Genomic DNA, 19,776 nt, shown 5'->3' with positions numbered 1-19,776 from the left:
AGAAAGCCTTACCACCCCAGTTGGCAGCAACGAATTCAAAGAAAAATTACGGCCAATTTGACATTTACGTGCGCGAATTTCCAATGTCCGACTGCAGCGAATGCAGCACGAGATAACGCCAGAGATTGGTTGTTTTGGAAAATTGAGAGGCGCGAAGCGAGGGAGCCAGGAGTTAGCTACACTGCACCACAGAAGTTTGGAAGCAACAGTAACTGTAAAATTAACTTGAATGTATTGTTAATAGACAGTTATTTCTGTGTGGAATGAATGGGTGTAACTAAATGTTGACAACGATAGTGGACATCTAACAGATTCCTCGTTTGACTTAAATTTTTGATAAGCATCCCCCCCCCGGAATGTTTCCATATTTTGGTATTGTTACAACCTGGAATTGAAATGTACTTTATTTGTTTTTTTCTTTTTTACCACTTGTAATATGTGTAACACTTGGAAGGTGCAGAATAATTTTTGTGAGAAAGGATACTTTTAAAACAAAGGAGACATTTGTTGGTTGCGTACTGGGTTAATACTTGGTAGAACCATCTCTGGCTACGAGCTTGGCACATCTGGACCCTGATATTTTATTTTTGACCATTCTTTTCGGCACACCTCTTCAAGCTCTGTCAAACTGGCTGGAGGCTGTTGGTGAATGGCAGCTTTCAAGTCTTGCCACCAATTTTCAGTCAGGTTGAAGTTTGTGCTTTGACTGGGCGATTCTAATAACGTCAGGCCCTTGGTTATGAATCACTCCAGTGTTGCTCCGACAGCATGCCGAAGATCATTGCCTTTTGGAAGGTGAACCTCCACTGCAGTCTCAAGTCTCTTGCAGACTGGAAGAGCTTTTCGTGTAGGATTGCCCTGCGTTTGCTCCATCCTTTCCTTTAACCCCTGACCAGTGCTTCCCTGCTGATGAAAAGCATCCCCACATCACGCTACCATCACCATGCTTCACTGTCGGAATGGTGTTTCTGAGTGATGAGCAATGTTTGGTTTCCACCAGGCATAATGTTTTGTGCAAAGGCCAAAAGTATGTAGATGTTTTGTGTAGATTTATGCCTCGTTATTAGTAGTCGTCACTGTCAAACCCTATCCGGGCTTGAGGCGAATCATGTTTGGTTGACTCGGCCAGAATTGTAGTAGTAGGGTGGTGCGCGCGCACACTTTCACACCTATGGGCAATTTATGCTGTGTTCACACTTATACCGGTACGAAAGTGGTATAACTGTATCGATACAAAGTATACCGGTACAGTTTAGTGCATCTGTCCACACTAGCGAGAAATGTTTGCGGTTTTCTTTCACGGTAGTTGAAATGCGTGTGCGCGAAATGTTTCCGTGGTTACCGAGTAACTTCCTTCCGAGAATATGGCGGATGAAACAACGTGTGTGTGCTTTTTGTCAATGTACAGTCGGTGTTTCTGGTGGTCATTTATTCAGTCGAATCGTGCAAAACGTGCGAGGCAGTTGAGAAAGAAACAAAGAAAATGAATCTCCCTTTCTCCCTCTTCCCTTCTCTTCCCCTCCCTTTCTCCCTCTTTCCTTCTCTTCCTCCTTTCTTCCTCCCTCTTTCCCCCTCCCTCCCCCTCTCCCTTTCTCCCCCCTTTCTTTGCTCCATGTAGCTCCACGGTCGTTTTGAGCCATTTTGACGTTTTATTTACAGCTGGAAAGCACGTGCGTATTGTATTGTATGAATAACCCGGAAGAAGTAGGAATGGTTCATTGCGCTTGCGCGTTATATTTGTATTGGTACAGAGCCGCTTCATCTGTCCACACTACAGCGAAGCGCTACAGTACCGGTACTGTACCGGTACGAAACCCATACATTTGTGGGTTTCGTACCGATACAGTTATACCGCTACAGTACTGGTATAGTTGCTAATGTGGACAGGTGTTGTGGTACAAAAGTAGTTTCGTATCGGTACAAAATCCCTAGTGTGGACAGGGTATTAGAGTAGCCAGTTAGCCTAACTGCACGTCTTTGGACTGTAGGAGGAAACCCATGCAAACACAGGGAGAACTTGCAGACTCCACACGGAAAGGACCCTGTTGGCTACTGGGTTCGAGCCTAGAACCTTCTTTTTCTGTGAAGCAACGGTGCTAACCACTACACCACCGTGCTCTCCCATCATTAGTAGATATATATATGATTTGTCTATTTCAGGTATTAACTAAAATTTGAAAAAGTTCAAGGGTTGCGAGTACTTTTGCAAGGCAACTGTACATCTGACTCCTCACATTTAGGCACTCCTGTAGGTTGATTAACTGAATAGTGTGGGGATAAATTAGGGCTTAATAGTAACTGTTGATAGCTTTTAATAGTATCGTAATAGTTCACTGTAAAACAGTTACCATCAAAATCGGGGGAAATCACCAAGTTAGTGAAATATTTTGGGAGAACATCTTTGGGTAAATAATTGATGTAATCGGAAAATATTTTTAAACCCATCCACTGCTTGCTTCTACATCTTTGCCCTGTAGTGTTGGTTGATTTGAGTGTATGTTTTTCTGTTGGACTTGTAATGGAATGAGAGATCTCCTTGGTGTACATTAAACTCCAAAGGGATCTCACAGAAAAGAAATGAAATGTAAAATCATGAACAAGTTCTCTTTACTGGAGTAACTATTATATGCTTTGCTCAACTTGTCCTGACATTGCCAACTATGACATGAAATAAGCTAGGGAGAAAATGATACCAGAAATCACAACCTTATTTGTGCTAAACATGTGGCAAGGCTTAGGCTGCACTAAGGTGCCACATGGAGTGCTTGATTGGATGAGTGCTGGACTGTTTGTGGCGTGGTACTGGCTGGTTGTGATTTCTGGTGTCACTCCTTCATCAGGAATGGAGGCTCCCATGGCTGAGATGGAAGTGGTTGATGGTTGGAAGTCTGGCAGAAAAACATACCTACTCAAGATGAGGCACTGACATGTGGACACTTATTCATGAAATGGTGTTCAGTTGATAGGCAGAGGTCAGTTCTTTTAACGGAACTGTATAAATGTATGTGATTTCCTCTTGGCTTTTAAAATTTCATTCTGTTACTTTTAATGCCATATGTATAACTGGGGGATAAAAACAGCTTTCCTTTTGATTCTGATACTGAATTAATATCTGTATAGATTTTTAGTCATGTCATGGAACTGCTTTTTGACTTGTGTCTCTTTTTTTTTTAATAATCTCATGCTTTTAGGAGCTTCATTGCTGAAATGACTATCTTTGTGAAACAGTTGCGTAGAAGTAAGCATCTTTTTAATCTTTTGCATTTCATGTCAGCTTTGCACTGTCACCAATCCATGTTGTACAAGAGGAAATTTCAATTCTGCTCTAGGATTTTTACAGTACGGTGAAGTTTTTGTTTGTTTGTTTTTTTAATGATACTTTCTGTACAATGTGCAGATATTTTTGCTCGTGAGCATGGCTCCAATAAAAAGCTGGCAGCCCAGTCGTGCGCGCTGTCCCTGGTCCGTCAGCTCTACCATCTAGGGGTCATTGAGGCTTTTACAGGACAGACCAAGAAGAAAGAAGGAGAGACGGTGAGTTCAGTCATTCATGTTTGCAGCACTAGAACGAGGACTGTGCGTTTAGATCTCTCTTTGGTAATTTACTAAAGTTTCCTATTTCTTTGCTAGTTGGAGGTGTATAATGTGAACGTTAGTGATGAGCTGAAGCATCAACTACAGAGTTTCATCCATGAGCTTGGCATCCAGATTCCTCCAGCTGTAAGTGCTCATGTCAAGTTCTATCATTTAGCAGGGATGAGAATTTTCCGCCGATTGGCGGATTTCCGACTTTTGCAGACCAAAATGATTGTTTTTGAGATCGATGTAAATCCGTTGAGGTTTTTTTTTGGGGGGGGGGGGGTACCTGGAAGTTCCGGGAGTCTCCTGCATATTGATAGAAGCAAGCATAAGCGTGCGTGCGCAACATTAAGGTCTGCATCACGCATCTTAGAATGTGCGCGCGCGAGGGAGACTGTGTGCAGTGTTGCCAGATACTGCTGACGTTTTCCAGCCCAAAATATGTTCAAAACCTGCCAAAATGCACTTAAAAGCACCCAATCTGGCAACACTGCCTGTGTGCCTGTTCATGTAGCGCATGCCAGACAAAGAGCATCTTGATTGGGTTACTTAGCAAAATAAGCCAATCAGCTTTCAGTGTGGGCGGGCTTTTATCTCTTTTTTTTTTTTTTTCTTTTTTTTTCCTCGAGGACCAGAGTTTGAGTCAGTGCAGCCTACAGGATCAGCATGGCAGAGAGAGAGCACGCGCCCCAAAAAATATATATCAATTACACATCATATACAAGTGTGTATCTTTTTATAAATGGGGTTAGCTTATCTAATGTAGCATGTTGGGGAGAATCATAGTATCATATCTATATTTCTGATAATTTTAGGTATGATAGCATGTATAACTCTCCTACTTATTGCTCATTTCATAGGAGGGATTGCTGGCATGTGCCACGCGGGAGCGTCTGCCCAAATTTTTTAGGCCGAGATGAACTTATAGTTTTTGAATTAAAAAAAAAATTTTCCAATATGTAATGCCCATTGTACATGCCTGTTCTTTAATTCAAAATCACCATCTCAATCTTCAGATTGACCATATGGTATCTGTATTACATTACACAACATCCTGTCCAGATAAAACCCAGTTAGTCCACACAACAGTTGAAAGGGAAGTGATGAGTGATGTTGAATGTTGCCTGCTTAATATGCAAGACCTCCTGCTACCACGATAACATCAGAAGAAAGCTTAAGAGAATTATATGATAGAACTTTTTTCTGGTTTGCACTTCATTTTAAAAGATTGGAGTATTCAAAGATGAATCACAAAAATGCAGAAATATAATACTGTAGAGCTCGTTTATATTAAAAGGTGCATTGATTTTTTTGAAATCATCAAATGTGAATTGATTAAAAACAAGTCTCTTGTACCATATTAATCATTTTCACCTGGGAGTCCACCAAGAAGGGGAATTTATTTCCAAATAAATTGCAAATTTTTGCTGATAAAATTAATGGTTTTGGGGTAAAAAAAAAAAAAGCCAAAAATAATTAGCCCCCCCCGTGCCCCGCCCCGTTTTTTTCAGACTTTTAAAATATTTTTCATTCTCATCCCTGATTTAGTCTCATACTCACCATCTGGTTTATTAGGAACACATGCATTTTTGTTCAATCGGCCAGTCATGGGGCAGCAGCACGGTGCATTTAACTAATGCACATATAGCTCAAGAGCTGCAGTTAATGTTCACATCAAACATTATAATGGGGGAAATGTGATCTCAGGGTGCTTTCACACCATCAGCAGTTGGTGTGCACTAAACAGTCCATTCGAACCAAAAGCTCTTAGTTCGGTTCGTTTTCGTCAGTGTGAAAGCATCAATCACACTCGGGTGCGCACTAAATCAAGCGGACCGAGACCTCCAAAAAGGGGTGGTCTCGGTCCGCTTGATTCCGCACCAAATGTCAACCTCTGGTGAGAACGTGAACCTGGACCAACTCAGGAGTTTCAATTAAATTGACATTACAACACTGCAGATGTTTCAGCTGTGTCAGGGTGCAGGCACTTACAGATGCAAAGGCTAATAGACTATAGCCTACCTTGTGGGTCTTTGGAAAGGTGCTTGTCTCATCATCAGCAGGACAGCATTGGTGAAAATAGCGTGTCTCCTCTGCCTGAAATGACGCGCTATATGCCTTCGGCGAATCCAGTATATCCGAAGATTGTTTTCCAGCTGCAGCCGCGACTCATTCCGGAACTGGATATTTTGCCAGAGATGGGTAATGTTGACGATATAAAAAGCAAGGACCAGCGCAAGAAACAGTATGCGAACGTGTCGCTCCATTGTGAAAGTCCAAATTGGCGCTTATTTCCACCAAAAGATGACGAAACGTCATTCAGACCAATTTGGTTCGTTTGCATGTGTGAACGCGGACCACACGCAGTCTGTATGCTGCAATGTAACAATTTTACTGCCTGGTGCGGACCAAATAATCGAACTAGCGGTGTGAAAGCGCCCTCAGTGACTTTGACCTTGGCATGGTGTGGATACTAGGTGGGCTGGTTTGAGAATTTTAGAAACACCTAGGGTTTTCACACGCAGTAGTCTCTAGAGTTCGTCCAGCGTGTGGCATAAAAATGGATACTGAATGTATGAGGTTTTCTTGTCTTATTAAAATATGCCTTATTTTTGGTCCAGGATCCTAGTGGCCCAGTGTCTCTGGTTCAGGGAAAGTTAGCCCAGTTTGAGCCATCACAGAGGCAGAGTATAGGAGGTGTGGTGCAGTGGTCTCCTCCTCAAGTCAACTGGAACCCTTGGACCAGCAGCAACATTGATGAGGGACCTCTGGCTTTTGTAAGTTTGCTCTTTGTTTGATATTTATTCTCTCTAAACTTAAACAGAATACAATTTCCATTGTAGTGAGTAATGCCTACATTTGTTTTTCCACATTTCTGAACGCGTTGGCAGTGCACCCCAGAGCAGATCAGTTCAGACCTGCAAAGTGAGCTCCACTACCAAATAGATCATGACACCAACCTGCAGGAGGTGAGAAGGATATATACACTGATTATCCAACTTGCACCGTCTTCAAAGACCATGATACGTACATGCAGATATACTTTCTTCAGTATACTATTTGTCAGTTTCAGAGCCTAATCTAGGGCGCGTAATATGTGATAATACGCGTTTTTTTTTTTTTTTTTATCTGTCTGTCGCACATCCACTTTTTGGGCACGAGAGTGATATTGCGTATCTATTCATTTTGTCGCGCATTTGTAAGTAGAGAGAGCGTGTAGTCGCGTTTTACTGAATCTTGTGCGTATCAATTTGTCAGCACCAGCTAGCAAGCACTGCGGTAAATATAGCGTTTACACACCAATCGGAAAATATCGGAAAGGACTGAAGTATTCCGAATGGTTTATTTAGTGGGTAAAACAGTTTTGTGAACTATTATCATTGGTCACTGAACCGGAAGACAGTGTATCTCAACCAATCGTGTGAAGTGTTTTAAAAATACCCGAAAGCACATGGCATATCGTTCTGTCTCATCCAAACATAATAAGTTTGTGTACAAATATGATCTTAGAGTAATTATATGACAGTGTGAAGACATACTAAGTCGTTTGATTCTGATTGATAATGGTTTTTGTAGTTTTAATTTGATATTATTTTCCTAATGCCAATATACAATTAGTTTGATAATGTTTGGTATTATGTAAGTTTTATTAAATATTATGAAATATATTTAATCTGTTCTTGTGTAATTGTAGGTACTGTAAGATTGTAAATGATAGAGATTATATACTTTTTAGGAAGTCTGAATTTTGAGATTATCTCCAGTCATTTATGTCAAAATCTAGTTTAAACATGGGTAGATTGTTTTTCACTTTCATGAAAGGTGGTCTGAACAAAACAAATATGATAGCATTTTTAAATATTTGATAGTGATTTTATTTTATTCAGAAAGTCAGATTTTTCATCTTATTATTAATTAATAGTGGCAAGACTACATGGATTTTAGACTTTACTATATCAAATGATGTAATATTAACCTAGTCATATTTGATATGCAATATTATACTACTGGTGGTCAAATTGGTAAAAATAGGCTAGTCACATGATTTATAGTAAAACAGTAACCTAGTCATATAACAGAAAACTAATCATTTTTGTAAGGTTTTGCAGTGTATATAATTCTTCATATAGTTTTTGATCTAAAATCTTTACATTTTTAAAGTTCAGATCTGATCATAATATTTGTGCAATACTATAAACTGTGAATAAGTGTTTGCTGATGTGGTTTTCATATCACTGTATTAAAGGATATGTATAGTGCCTTAACCTCCTAGGGCCTAGCGGTCACATACGTGGACAGCACTTTTTAGAAATTCAGAACAAGAATCCACATATGTGGACATACTTTTTCTCAAAAAGTACATCTTATCAAAGATGATGCTTAGTTTTTATTCTAATCAGGTTCTAATAAGCCCAAATAGCAAAAAGAAATAAAAAATGCATGTAAAAAAAACAGCTTGGGTCTTAGGAGGATAATTATGATATTATATAGATTAACATCTGATATGAATGTTTGTTACATGTATTTAGTTTTATTAATAAAACTGTTCTGTTTAAAGATGTACTCTTGAAAATATCTACCAATGTATTACTTATTTTTCTGTCCCCACTAACTGGAACAAATGAGGGATATTTTTACCCATGTTAATGTTTTCTGTCCCCTATTTTCAAATTCCTCGATTAGGCTCTGAGTTTTACGGTTATCTGCTGTTCTTGTTGCTTTTGTGATGTAAATCATTAGGTGAGAATTTGAAATGAAAATCCGGCTTTGTGCTCAGCACCCGATTTTTGTTTCTATGGCAGAGGCTGCATGAGCGAGAGCAGCTGCCTGTCAAAAAGTTTGAGGAGGAAATAATGCACACCATCAACAGCAATCCGGTAGTGATCATCCGTGGGGCCACAGGCTGCGGAAAGACCACGCAGGTGCCGCAGTACATTCTGGACCAGTACATTCGAGGAGGAAGAGCCTCAGAGTGCAACATTGTCGTCACTCAGGTGAACTACTACACAGGGCCATGTTAGGAACGAGCAGAGTTTAATCAATAGGCTCCTACAGATGAAGCAGTTGATTTGCATGTTGTAAGTGGAACAACTTGTATAAAAATCTAACAGGGACCAGTATTGAGAGTTAAAATTCATTAGATTTGACATGGTAATGCATTACATTGCCTCTGAATGCACTGCTTGTAGCAATTAACTCGGAACAATTTGGTTTCTAATGTGATCGGACTAGCCTCGACGAATCAGCGCGGTGTCAGTGGCTGAGCGTGTGGCGTACGAAAGAGGTGAAGATCTCGGGAAGAGCTGCGGATACAGCGTACGCTTTGAGTCCATCCTGCCCAGACCGCATGCCAGCATCCTCTTCTGCACTGTCGGTGAGTTGATATATCACACTTGACAACCTTCATGCCTTTTGCGTGAATCAGAGTACACCAATTCAAATTATCATAAAGCAGTGTTATGTGATCAGTTGTTTGGAAAAAAATATGCCTGCCTGTAGCCATAATTACAGTAAAATATCAGTTTATTCAATAAGTAGTTTTCACTTTTCTTGATTCCTTGAATAATTAGCCGCCTTTTGATTCCTTTCTAAGGGGTTCTCCTGAGGAAGCTGGAAGCCGGAATTCGAGGAATCAGCCATGTGATTGTAGATGAAATCCATGAGCGAGACATTAATGTAAGGCATAAAGTATATGAAGTCTAATTCTTGCCATCCAAGTTTGTGTGATTTTTAGAAATTCAAGCAGTACAAGATTTGGTGACCAATTTGGTGCACGTTTGTCTTCGTCTCAAGACCGATTTCCTGATGGTGGTGTTAAGAGATGTGATCCATACCTTCCCTGACGTCCGTGTTGTCCTTATGTCTGCCACCATTGATACAACCATGTTCAGAGAATACTACTTCAACTGTCCCATCATAGAAGTATTTGGACGCACATACCCCGTTCAACGTATGTAATTACTGGCCTCTCTATATTAAAGAAATGTAAAATAAAGTTGAAGAAAAATATTTTTGTGGGTAGTTTTGTAAGAATATGTATCTGGCGTTCTGTAAAAATGATTCCCACTAATGTTTACAGAGTATTTCCTGGAGGACTGCATTCAGATGACACAGTTTGTTCCACCTCCATCAGATAAGAAGAGAAAAGACAAAGATGAGGAAGGTGGTGAGGACGAGGTATGCAAAAGGATAAAGTCTACCAGCTCCAAACCTGTTTCTGTATTGTTAGGTTATGCTGAAATGCTGATAAACAAATGTGTAGAGTACATCAAGTACCCAAATGTAAGCACATTTCGGTACACACCAGAATCGCGTGAAAAGCCACAGTATTTTCTGATGACTAATTGCAAGTATGTGAGCTGTTAGTGTGTTGACATCCACCAACGTCCATCCTGCCCCCCCCCCCCCCCCCTTTTAAATTAATATTGCATGTCCTTTTTCACTTGCACACTACATACATGAAAATCCCTCACCTTTCGGCGAAATTCGCCGTTTTGAAAACAAAATGGGTGACCTATGTGAATCGTGTAGATCCGATGAGAAAACTTGGGGGGGGGGGGTTTGATATTGACCCGAAGGGCAAGGAGGTCACTTCGCATCCATAGACAGTTCGTGCCAGTTTGCGCCTCCTCCTCCTGCTTTGATATTGACGCCATAGCGACGAGTACATCTCGCTGCGAAGGGCAAGCAGCATCATTTTGCACCTCTTCTCCTGCTGGCCAGAGCATGCACGCATCAGTCAGAGTGCAGACCAGACCACCAGAAGCTGGAAGCTGGATTAAGTCATCGTACTGAATTTCCGACTTTTTTCAAACTTTCCTGACTGCTATCAAAACAAACAAAACTTCCAGCTTGATTACGTCAGCATTCGAAAGAGGGCGCGCCCTCTTTCGACAATCTGTGTCTGAAATTGCTCGCTACTCACTATATAGGGCACTGTATAGTGGAGACGCCGTTTTGTAGTGCTGTCTGTGCTGAAAGAAATCAATTTAAAAGTCTCAAATTTGATTTAATAAAAGACAGCAGCAAAGAAGAAAGTATTCAGCCTTGATTTAAAAAGAACTGAAAGCTGCAGGTACTTCCATATCTTGGCAGGCTGAGTGGTATGCTGGGGCACCTCTTGCCAGCAGACCAGGATATCCAGAGGGAACTTGTGCGGTTCAGTGTTGACCTGACCATGCCCAGCTTCAAGGAGGGAGAGAGCATCGTGGAGTGGTGGGGTCATGTCTTCGACAAACCAGACAAGTGCCCCTCCCTGGGTGCACTGGTTAAGTGTTGCCTCTCCATCTTTCATGGACCTAGAGTCGAGTCCTCATTTAGTCTGATGAATGATGTAATTGATCAAAGGAGTGGCAACATGAATGTGGAAACATTTAATGCAATACAGACGGTCAAGTACACGCTGATGTCCAGGGGGAAGACAGCTATGCAGCTGTTTAGAAGGGAGGACGTGAAGTTTGGGGAAGTGGACAGAACATTGTGCAAGAACATTAACTCTGCAGCAGCCACATACAAACTCCAGCAGAGGGTGAACAAGGAGGAAAAGCAGCAGAGCAAGTATGGCTCTCAAGCAACTTGCAGTGCTCAGCAGGCCAAGAAACCGACTGCTGAAGGAGAGAAGCGGGCAAGGCTGAAACGTGTGGCAACTCAACGAAAGCGGGCCATGGAGACACTGGTGGTCCAGGCAAATAAAAGGAAAATATGATCACTATTCCTTGTGTGTTCTCCACTTTCTTCGTTCTATTATTCGCATTTTTTTCCAGGGCATAATTTCACTATAACTACTTTGTATATTTGTACTGTATGTCCTTGTGCAAATGTCAATACAGTATACTTACGTAGTAAGGAGGCTATAATATTTATTCTGGGGGAGGACCCCCCCCAAACAAAATAAAACAACACCAGAGGCCACGTCACCACTCACGCACCCTTCTCACCTTTTTCACCCCTGACCCGTTTTCATGCCTGACACTAGTTACTCCATAGGGGTGTATGTTTCATTGACACTCTTGAACAAATAAGAATGTGGAGAATGCAAAATGAACCCTCTTTGCAATACAAGGTGTTTTTGTCTTCCACAGGTAAACTGTAACTTAACGTGTGGACCCGAGTATGGTCCAGAGACCAAACGCTCCATGGCCCAAATGAACGAGAAGGAAACTCCATTTGAGTTAATTGAGGCCCTGTTGAAGTACATCGAAACGTTGCAAGTAGCTGGGGCTGTATTAGTATTCCTGCCTGGCTGGAATCTCATCTATTCCATGCAGAAACACTTGGAGATGAACACACATTTTGGTCAGTTAGACTTCATAGTTCATTTAGCCAATACCGTGTATTGCATTGTTGAGGTAAGCTTAAGCTGCCGATGAAGCTAATTCATCTGTGCTATTTTGTGTGTACTAGGTAGCCATCGTTACAGGATCCTGCCTCTCCACTCTCAGATCCCCAGAGAGGAGCAAAGGCTGGTGTTTGAGCCCGTACCTGAAGGAGTGACTAAGGTGTGTGCCTTTTTAACATTGAGTTTGTGTATCACGTTAAAATATCTGTCCAGCTTGGAGAGTAAATGATTAGCCATCAGCTAACTTTGCTCATGGTATTTTGTATCCAGTGGTTTTTGTACATGTATTTATAAGTTAACATTTATTACTTTTAATATAATCGTTTGTTAAAGTGTGTGTAATATACACAACCCCGATTCCAAAAAAGTTGGGACAAAGAACAAATTGTAAATAAAAACGGAATGCAATGATGTGGAAGTTTCAAAATTCCATATTTTATTCAGAATAGAACATAGATGACATATCAAATGTTTAAACTGAGAAAATGTATCATTTAAAGAGAAAAATTGGGTGATTTTTTAAATTTCATGACAAGAACACATCTCAAAAAAGTTGGGACAAGGCCATGTTTACCACTGTGAGACATCCCCTTTTCTCTTTACAACAGTCTGTAAACGTCTGGGGACTGAGGAGACAAGTTGCTCAAGTTTAGGGATAGGAATGTTAGTTTTTCTCGATTGCTCAGACACATTTCTTGAAAGCTGCTCTCCTTTTCTCTAAACTGTGAACACACAACCCAATTTTCAAGCTACATTCACAAAACCTCAGACTCTTCTTGCAAAACCAAACTTTCACCTCAAAACAGTTCAATCTGTGCTCAAAACTGAACTATGTTGTCAAATCGTGCCCCGAGTCAATCAAAATTAAAAACACTACTGAGCAGTCACTAAACACTACATAGAAAAATAGAAAACACAATGCTCAGGACATGAAGCTGGAGAAATAAATGTTTATTGTTCACTGTAGGCTAAATGCATGTTGCAAAACAAAAAAACTGTGCATTTAGCACTTGTACAAAAAGACAAAAAAACAGAAATCTTGTTTTTACAAGTGCTACATGTAAATGCACAAGCAGAAATCTTGTGCATTTGCCACTTGTGTACAGTAAGCCCAGGTAAAAATAAAGTACAAAAATATACAAATAAGTGCATTAGTCAGCCACAGCATCATGTCTCTGTACTGGGTCAGGCCTCAGGACTTCATCCACATCACAGGCCACATTTTGTCTGGCCAGGCAACGGGGGGAAAAACCCCTGGCATGCCGTATCCAGGCTTGGCATGCCTCCACACCTATGTCACCACAGGCAAGTTCCATGGCTTGCAGGAGATTTACCCTGGTGTAAGGTTGGCGTTCATATACTTTCCACCGCCATGAGGAGAAGAATTCCTCAATGGGGTTTAGGAAAGGGGAAGTACGGTGGAAGGCAAAGATTGATAAACCCTTGGTTCATATTGAACCACTCTCTAACCTGGAGGGCTCTGTGAAAACTCACATTGTCCCAAACAACAACATAGATGGGATGCTCATCCTGCTGCCCTAACAGAGCATCTCGCATGTGATTGAGGAAAATGAGGAGCTGGTGCATGTTGTAGGGCCCCAGGTTGGCATGATGGTGGACAACCCCATGATTGCTGATGGCAGTACATAATGTGACATTGCCACCACGCTGCCCAGGGGCACCAACAATGGCCCAATGGCCAATCACATTACGGCCTCTCCTTCTCCTTTTGGAGAGATTAAACCCAGCTTCATCCTTGTAGATGTATTCATGGGTTCTTTCCATTGCATCCAGTTGAAAAACCCTCTGTGTAGAAATATAGTTTTGTAAGTGATACAGAAAAAGTGATTTAGGCCACTACAGTAAATCACTACTTGGAGTAATCAACATTGAATGTGTCTGGATATATACCAACCTGTACATACTGGAATCTTTGCTCTTTGACTCAGAGTTGCGATCAAAGGGCACTCTGTACAGCTGTTTCATGTGCAGTCTGTTGCGCTTGAGGACACGATCAACAGTAGAGAGGGTGACACTGTTTATACCCTCAATTTACATGGTCCTCAGTGATCTTCTGCTCAATTTCACTCAGTTTAACGGACCATATCAACAATTAGGGTCTCTTGGTGTGGGGAGAACATACCTGTCCTACCACCCTCATGTGTCAGTCTTTCAATTCTACAAAAAGAGAACATGCAGTTACAAAAAATATACATGGAATACTAGGCCTACAAACAGTTAGACCAACCCTCCATTACAATACTACAGTACATTGGTACAGTGATGTACTGAAACATATATTTACTTAAAGTATACTGTGGTACAGTATATAGTATGTCATACAGTAATTGCTGTCAACATTTACATACTGTACTATAATGTCAAAAAAGGTAATTACCTGTTCTCTAAATCTTCGGATTATGGTGGACACAGTGAATCTGCTGATGTTTGTTTGTACCCTTTCTCCAGCCTCCCTCATGCTCATACTATGGACAAGAACATGGTCAATCACAGTAGCTCTGATTTTCATCAGATATTACTGTTCTTTGTCTTCACTGACCGCCTCGACCTCCTCTCACACAAACTCTTCCTCTCAGATTTCTATCCATTGTAGGGCCTCACAAACCAGTGCTCTCTGAACTAGCTTATATGTTCCCTCACATCATTAGCCAAATGTGTGATCAGTTTTGAGTTGTTGTGTTCAAGTGGTGTCACCTGTGCTCACCATTATGCAGCATGGGTGCATCACAATGAAAATGTGTTGGCAAGTTGTGTCTAAACAGGTGAAAACTGCTTATGATTTTGCCAAAAGAGTGATTGATTCAATCAGTGGGTTCAGGCAACTGAGCATTTGGTTCAGACAGTAGGGTTTAGTGTTTTAGCAATTGAGAAAAACTGTAACCCATCCTTGTCTAATGTAGGATTCTAGTTGCTCAACTGTCTTAGGTCTTTTTTGTCGTATCTTCCGTTTTATGATGCGCCAAATGTTTTCTATGGGTGAAAGATCTGGACTGCAGGTTGGCCAGTTCAGTACCCGGACCCTTCTTCTACGCAGCCATGATGCTGTAATTGATGCAGTATGTGGTTTGGCATTGTCATGTTGGAAAATGCAAGGTCTTCCCTGAAAGAGACGTCGTCTGGATGGGAGCATATGTTGCTCTAGGACCTGGATATACCTTTCAGCATTGATGGTGTCTTTCCAGATGTGTAAGCTGCCCATGCCACACGCACTAATGCAACCCCATACCATCAGAGATGCAGGCTTCTGAACTGAGGGCTGATAACTACTTGGGTCGTCCTTCTCCTCTTTAGTCCGAATGACACGGCGTCCCTGATTTCCATAAAGAACTTCAAATTTTGATTCGTCTGACCACAGAACAGTTTTCCACTTTGCCACAGTCCATTTTAAATGAGCCTTGGCCCAGAGAAGACGTCTGCACTTCTGGATCATGTTTAGATACGGCTTCTTCTTTGAACTATAGAGTTTTAGCTGGCAACGGCGGATGGCACGATGAATTATGTTCACAGATAATGTTCTCTGGAAATATTCCTGAGCCCATTTTGTGATTTCCAATACAGAAGCATGCCTGTATGTGATGCGGTGCCGTCTAAGGGCCAAAGATCACGGGCACCCAGTATGGTTTTCCGGCCTTGACCCTTACGCACAGAGATTCTTCCAGATTCTCTGAATCTTTTGATGATATTATGCACTGTAGATGATGATATGTTCAAACTCTTTGCACTTTTACACTGTCGAACTCCTTTCTGATATTGCTCCACTATTTGTCGGCGCAGAATTAGGGGGATTGGTGATCCTCTTCCCATCTTTACTTCTGAGAGCCGCTGCCACTCCAAGATGCTCTTTTTATACCCAGTCATGTTAATGACCTATTGCCAATTGACCTAATGAATTTGGTCCTCCAGCTGTTCCTTTTTTGTACCTTTAACTTTTCCAGCCTCTTATTGCCCCTGTCCCAACTTTTTTGAGATGTGTTGCTGTCATGAAATTTCAAATGAGCCAATATTTGGCATGAAATTTCAAAATGTCTCACTTTCGACATTTGATATGTTGTCTATGTTCTATTGTGAATACAATATCAGAAGGTTCTGTGTTCGAGCCCAGCGGCCAGCGAGGGCCTTTCTGTGTGGAGTTTGCATGTTCTCCCCGTGTCTGCGTGGGTTTCTGCCGGGTGCTCTAGTTTTCCTCACAGTCCAAAGACATGCAGGTTAGGCTAATTGGTGCCTCTAAATTCACCGTAAATGTGAGTGTGAATTTTTGTTTTTCTCTTTCATCCCTGTGATGATTTGGTGACTTGTCCAGGGTGTCCCCTGCCTCTCGCCCATAGTCAGCTGGGATAGACTCCAGCTTGCCTCTGACTCTGCACAGGATAAGTGGCTACGGATAATGGATGGATTGATATAAAAAATTGTGTATACTTTCTGATTTCACACTATTTCAGTAATAAATAATTTTATATTATGTAACATTTCTGCTAACCCCATTTCCAGAAAAGTTGGGTTATTTTCCAAAATGCAATAAAAATAGAAATGTGATTTGTAAAGTACAAAGAACCATTTTTAATAGTTTTACTGACCAACTTAATTGTATTTCAGAAATATAAACAAAGTTAGAATTTGATGCCTGTCCCACACCAAAAAAAAAAAAAGCTGAAAAAATTAAAACGATATTCAAGTAACACCATATTTGAAGATTCTGCAATAAGCAGGTTAATTGGTAACAGGTGAGGGTATCATGATGGGGTAGAAAAGGAGCATGCACCAAAGGCTCGGTCTTTGCGAGCAAGGATGGGTCATGGCTCACTCCTTTATGCCAAGATTCGTGAGAGAATTGTTCGTCAATTCAAAAAGAACATTTCTCAGCACAAGATTGTAGAGAATTTCAGTCTTTCAAATTCTACAGTAAATAATACTGGGGGCAGCCATGGCCTGAAGGGTAGAGAAGCAGCCTTGGGCCCAAAGGGTTCTGTTCTGGTTCAGTTCCTGGACAGGAAAAATGTCAGCGGAGTTGAATGAATGAACAGCACTTTCTCCTCCCTCTGCAGGGTGTCCCCTAAAGCGTCCCAGCATAGCGGCCCCGCTATGCTGAATTTATTGACCGATACGCTTAGTGACCTGCCGCTACCCGTTAAACCGTTGCTGCGACGCTTATAATTTAGACCTGTCAGGGATCGCGTTAACGTAGAAATCGTGCATTTTTTTTTTTTTTTTAACGCACAAAATGCATGTTCAGAATTTAATGCGTCCCGGGATGCAGGGCTCCTACTTGAATTTTTCCCAATTGCCATGGCAAATCTGTTAGGTTATTTAACAAACGAAGTAAAAGTGAACAGAACGAAAAGGTTACAACATTGTGGTCGCTTTTATGTGACATCGCAACTGCGGATATCTGAATGTGGGTTTTGGACACGATATATTTTGTTAGCCCTCCCCTCATGCTTGGCTCAGCTAGCAGCATGCTTATGTACTGATAATGTAGACTCGGCTAAACACCATAAAATATGTGAGCTGTAGGCTCTGGTTTGTTTATTACTGTTCGAAGTCCACATTTGAGCTTACCTTTGTCATAGTGTTTTTCTTTATCGGGAATTTCCCATAACATTCCAGCACTCATGAAAGCTGCCTTTTAGTAGGCATCTGTACTTTTGTTTGCCTTTTTAGCATCTCTGGTGTATCGAGAAGTCCCAAATACTAAATAGTTCAGGATGTCGTAGTGTCCCAAATCCAGTAGCTAGGTTGCCAAACACTTCAAGTGGAATAAATACATTTGTGGGTAAATCAAGCAGAACAACTATTATATATTATATTACTTATTTTAATTTTTGTCATATATAAACTCTAGCACTGCGAAATTCCTCCTCTGCATTTAACACGTGGGTAGCCTAAGTAGTAAAAGTAAAGAGGAGTGTGTTACAGGCATCAAATTCTAATTTTTGTTAATATTTACAAAATAAATTAAGTTGGTCATTAAAACTATTGAAAGCCTTTTCTTTGTCCTTTTGTCACTTAAATAGAGGTTCATGTGAATTAACAAATCACAGATTTTTGTTTTTATTGCATTTTGAAAAATATCCCAATTATCCTGGGATTGGGGTTTGTAATTCAAATATATTTAAACTTTGTTTTTTCAAATAGTTTTAGATTGAGCTTCAAAACTAGCAAAGTGCTGTTAGCTATTATACATACACTACCGTTCAAAAGTTTGGGGTCACCCAGACAATTTAGTGTTTTCCATGAAAAGTCACACTTTTATTTACCACCATAAGTTGTAAAATGAATAGAAAATCTAGTCAAGACATTTTTCTGGCCATTTTGAGCATTTAATCGACCCCACAAATGTGATGCTCCAGAAACTCAATCTGCTCAAAGGAAGGTCAGTTTTATAGCTTCTCTAAAGAGAGAAACTGTTTTCAGCTGTGCTAACATGATTGTACAAGGGTTTTCTAATCATCCATTAGCCTTCTGAGGCAATGAGCAAACACATTGTACCATTAGAACACTGGAGTGAGAGCTGCTGGAAATGGGCCTCTATACACCTATGGAGATATTGCACCAAAAACCAGACATTTGCAGCTAGAATAGTCATTTACCACATTAGCAATGTATAGAGTGGATTTCTGATTAGTTTAAAGTGATCTTCATTGAAAAGAACAGTGCTTTTCTTTCAAAAATAAGGACATTTCAAAGTGACCCCAAACTTTTGAACAGTAGTGTACATACACACAAAACACCCCCACCCCCTCATGTTCCCCGACTGATTTATTCATTGATTTTGTGTATTGTCTTTGCAGGTTATTCTATCAACAAATATTGCTGAGACCAGCATTACCATCAACGATGTGGTCTATGTCGTTGACTCCTGCAAGTACGTTTTATGTATAAATATTGCACATGAGCATTTCACAACTCCTAAATTTGTACTTAATATCCATCCGATCTGCTTGAGCGCCTTTTGTTTTTAACATAATGATGGTTAAATAATTTACTCTGGTTTTAACCACACAGGCAGAAGGTGAAGCTATTTACTGCCCATAACAACATGACCAACTATGCAACTGTGTGGGCATCCAAGACCAACCTGGAGCAGAGAAAGGGCCGAGCTGGACGTGTGAGGCCAGGTTTCTGCTTCCACCTGTGTAGCAAAGCACGCTTTGACAAGTATGTATACATTACAAAACATCAAATCTACATTCTCTGCGTTTTCATGGATGTAATGGGGTGTTATGGGGCACTTTTTATTTATTTTAATTTTTTTAAAAGCACAACTGAATCCCTGTCTTGGGCCAAGTTAGCATGCAACTTTTTATTCTATATTTATATTCTAGACTTCAGTGTTGCTCTGTTACACCAAGCATGGAATAAAATATTTATTTATTGTTAATGTGATTACCACTATAGATTGGAGACCCACATGACTCCAGAGATCTTTCGCACACCGCTGCATGAGGTGGCACTCAGCATCAAGCTGCTCAGGCTTGGTGCTATTGGCCATTTTCTAGCCAAAGCAATTGAGCCTCCTCCTCTGGATGCTGTGATTGAAGCTGAACACACTCTCCGAGGTACTGCACATATATCTCACCATGCTTAGCCTTGCAGAAATAAATGATCGGTTGAACTAAATGCTGTAAATGGTGCATACTTTTTTAGTGTCCTAAGTAAAACCTACATGGGAACGAATTTGATTTTCCAGAGCTAGATGCACTTGACAGCAACGATGAGCTGACCCCAATGGGACGTATCCTGGCCCGACTGCCCATTGAGCCTCGTCTGGGAAAGATGATGATCATGGGCTGCATCCTAAAGTAGCTGTTTTGATGTTACTTGTTTTGTGAAATAAAGTT

General features: G+C 40.9%; 1 protein-coding gene across 2 annotated transcripts in view; it reads left to right on the top strand.

The window, feature by feature from the left end:
* Positions 1–19,776, top strand: part of dhx9 (DEAH (Asp-Glu-Ala-His) box helicase 9) — a 34,406-nt gene that overhangs the window by 12,194 nt on the left and 2,436 nt on the right. Inside the window, exons 1-17 of one of the 2 annotated variants that reach the window (XM_060931002.1) lie at positions 2,856–2,972; positions 3,192–3,238; positions 3,398–3,534; positions 3,631–3,720; positions 6,201–6,356; positions 6,471–6,548; positions 8,382–8,573; positions 8,812–8,953; positions 9,173–9,255; positions 9,373–9,529; positions 9,659–9,756; positions 11,661–11,874; positions 11,983–12,077; positions 18,727–18,800; positions 18,941–19,093; positions 19,334–19,494; positions 19,626–19,737. In XM_060931002.1, the coding sequence (XP_060786985.1) occupies positions 2,944–2,972; positions 3,192–3,238; positions 3,398–3,534; positions 3,631–3,720; positions 6,201–6,356; positions 6,471–6,548; positions 8,382–8,573; positions 8,812–8,953; positions 9,173–9,255; positions 9,373–9,529; positions 9,659–9,756; positions 11,661–11,874; positions 11,983–12,077; positions 18,727–18,800; positions 18,941–19,093; positions 19,334–19,494; positions 19,626–19,737 (2,018 nt within the window). In that variant the 5' untranslated portion in view covers positions 2,856–2,943. Of the gene's footprint in view, positions 1–2,855; positions 2,973–3,191; positions 3,239–3,397; positions 3,535–3,630; positions 3,721–6,200; positions 6,357–6,470; positions 6,549–8,381; positions 8,574–8,811; positions 8,954–9,172; positions 9,256–9,372; positions 9,530–9,658; positions 9,757–11,660; positions 11,875–11,982; positions 12,078–18,726; positions 18,801–18,940; positions 19,094–19,333; positions 19,495–19,625; positions 19,738–19,776 lie in introns of those variants that run through there. The other variant, XM_060931000.1, reaches the window with a different exon arrangement.

The sequence above is a fragment of the Neoarius graeffei genome, chromosome 1 (genome assembly GCF_027579695.1).
Source record: "Neoarius graeffei isolate fNeoGra1 chromosome 1, fNeoGra1.pri, whole genome shotgun sequence".
NCBI lineage: Eukaryota > Metazoa > Chordata > Actinopteri > Siluriformes > Ariidae > Neoarius > Neoarius graeffei.
This window is presented reverse-complemented; position numbering and strand designations above follow the sequence as displayed.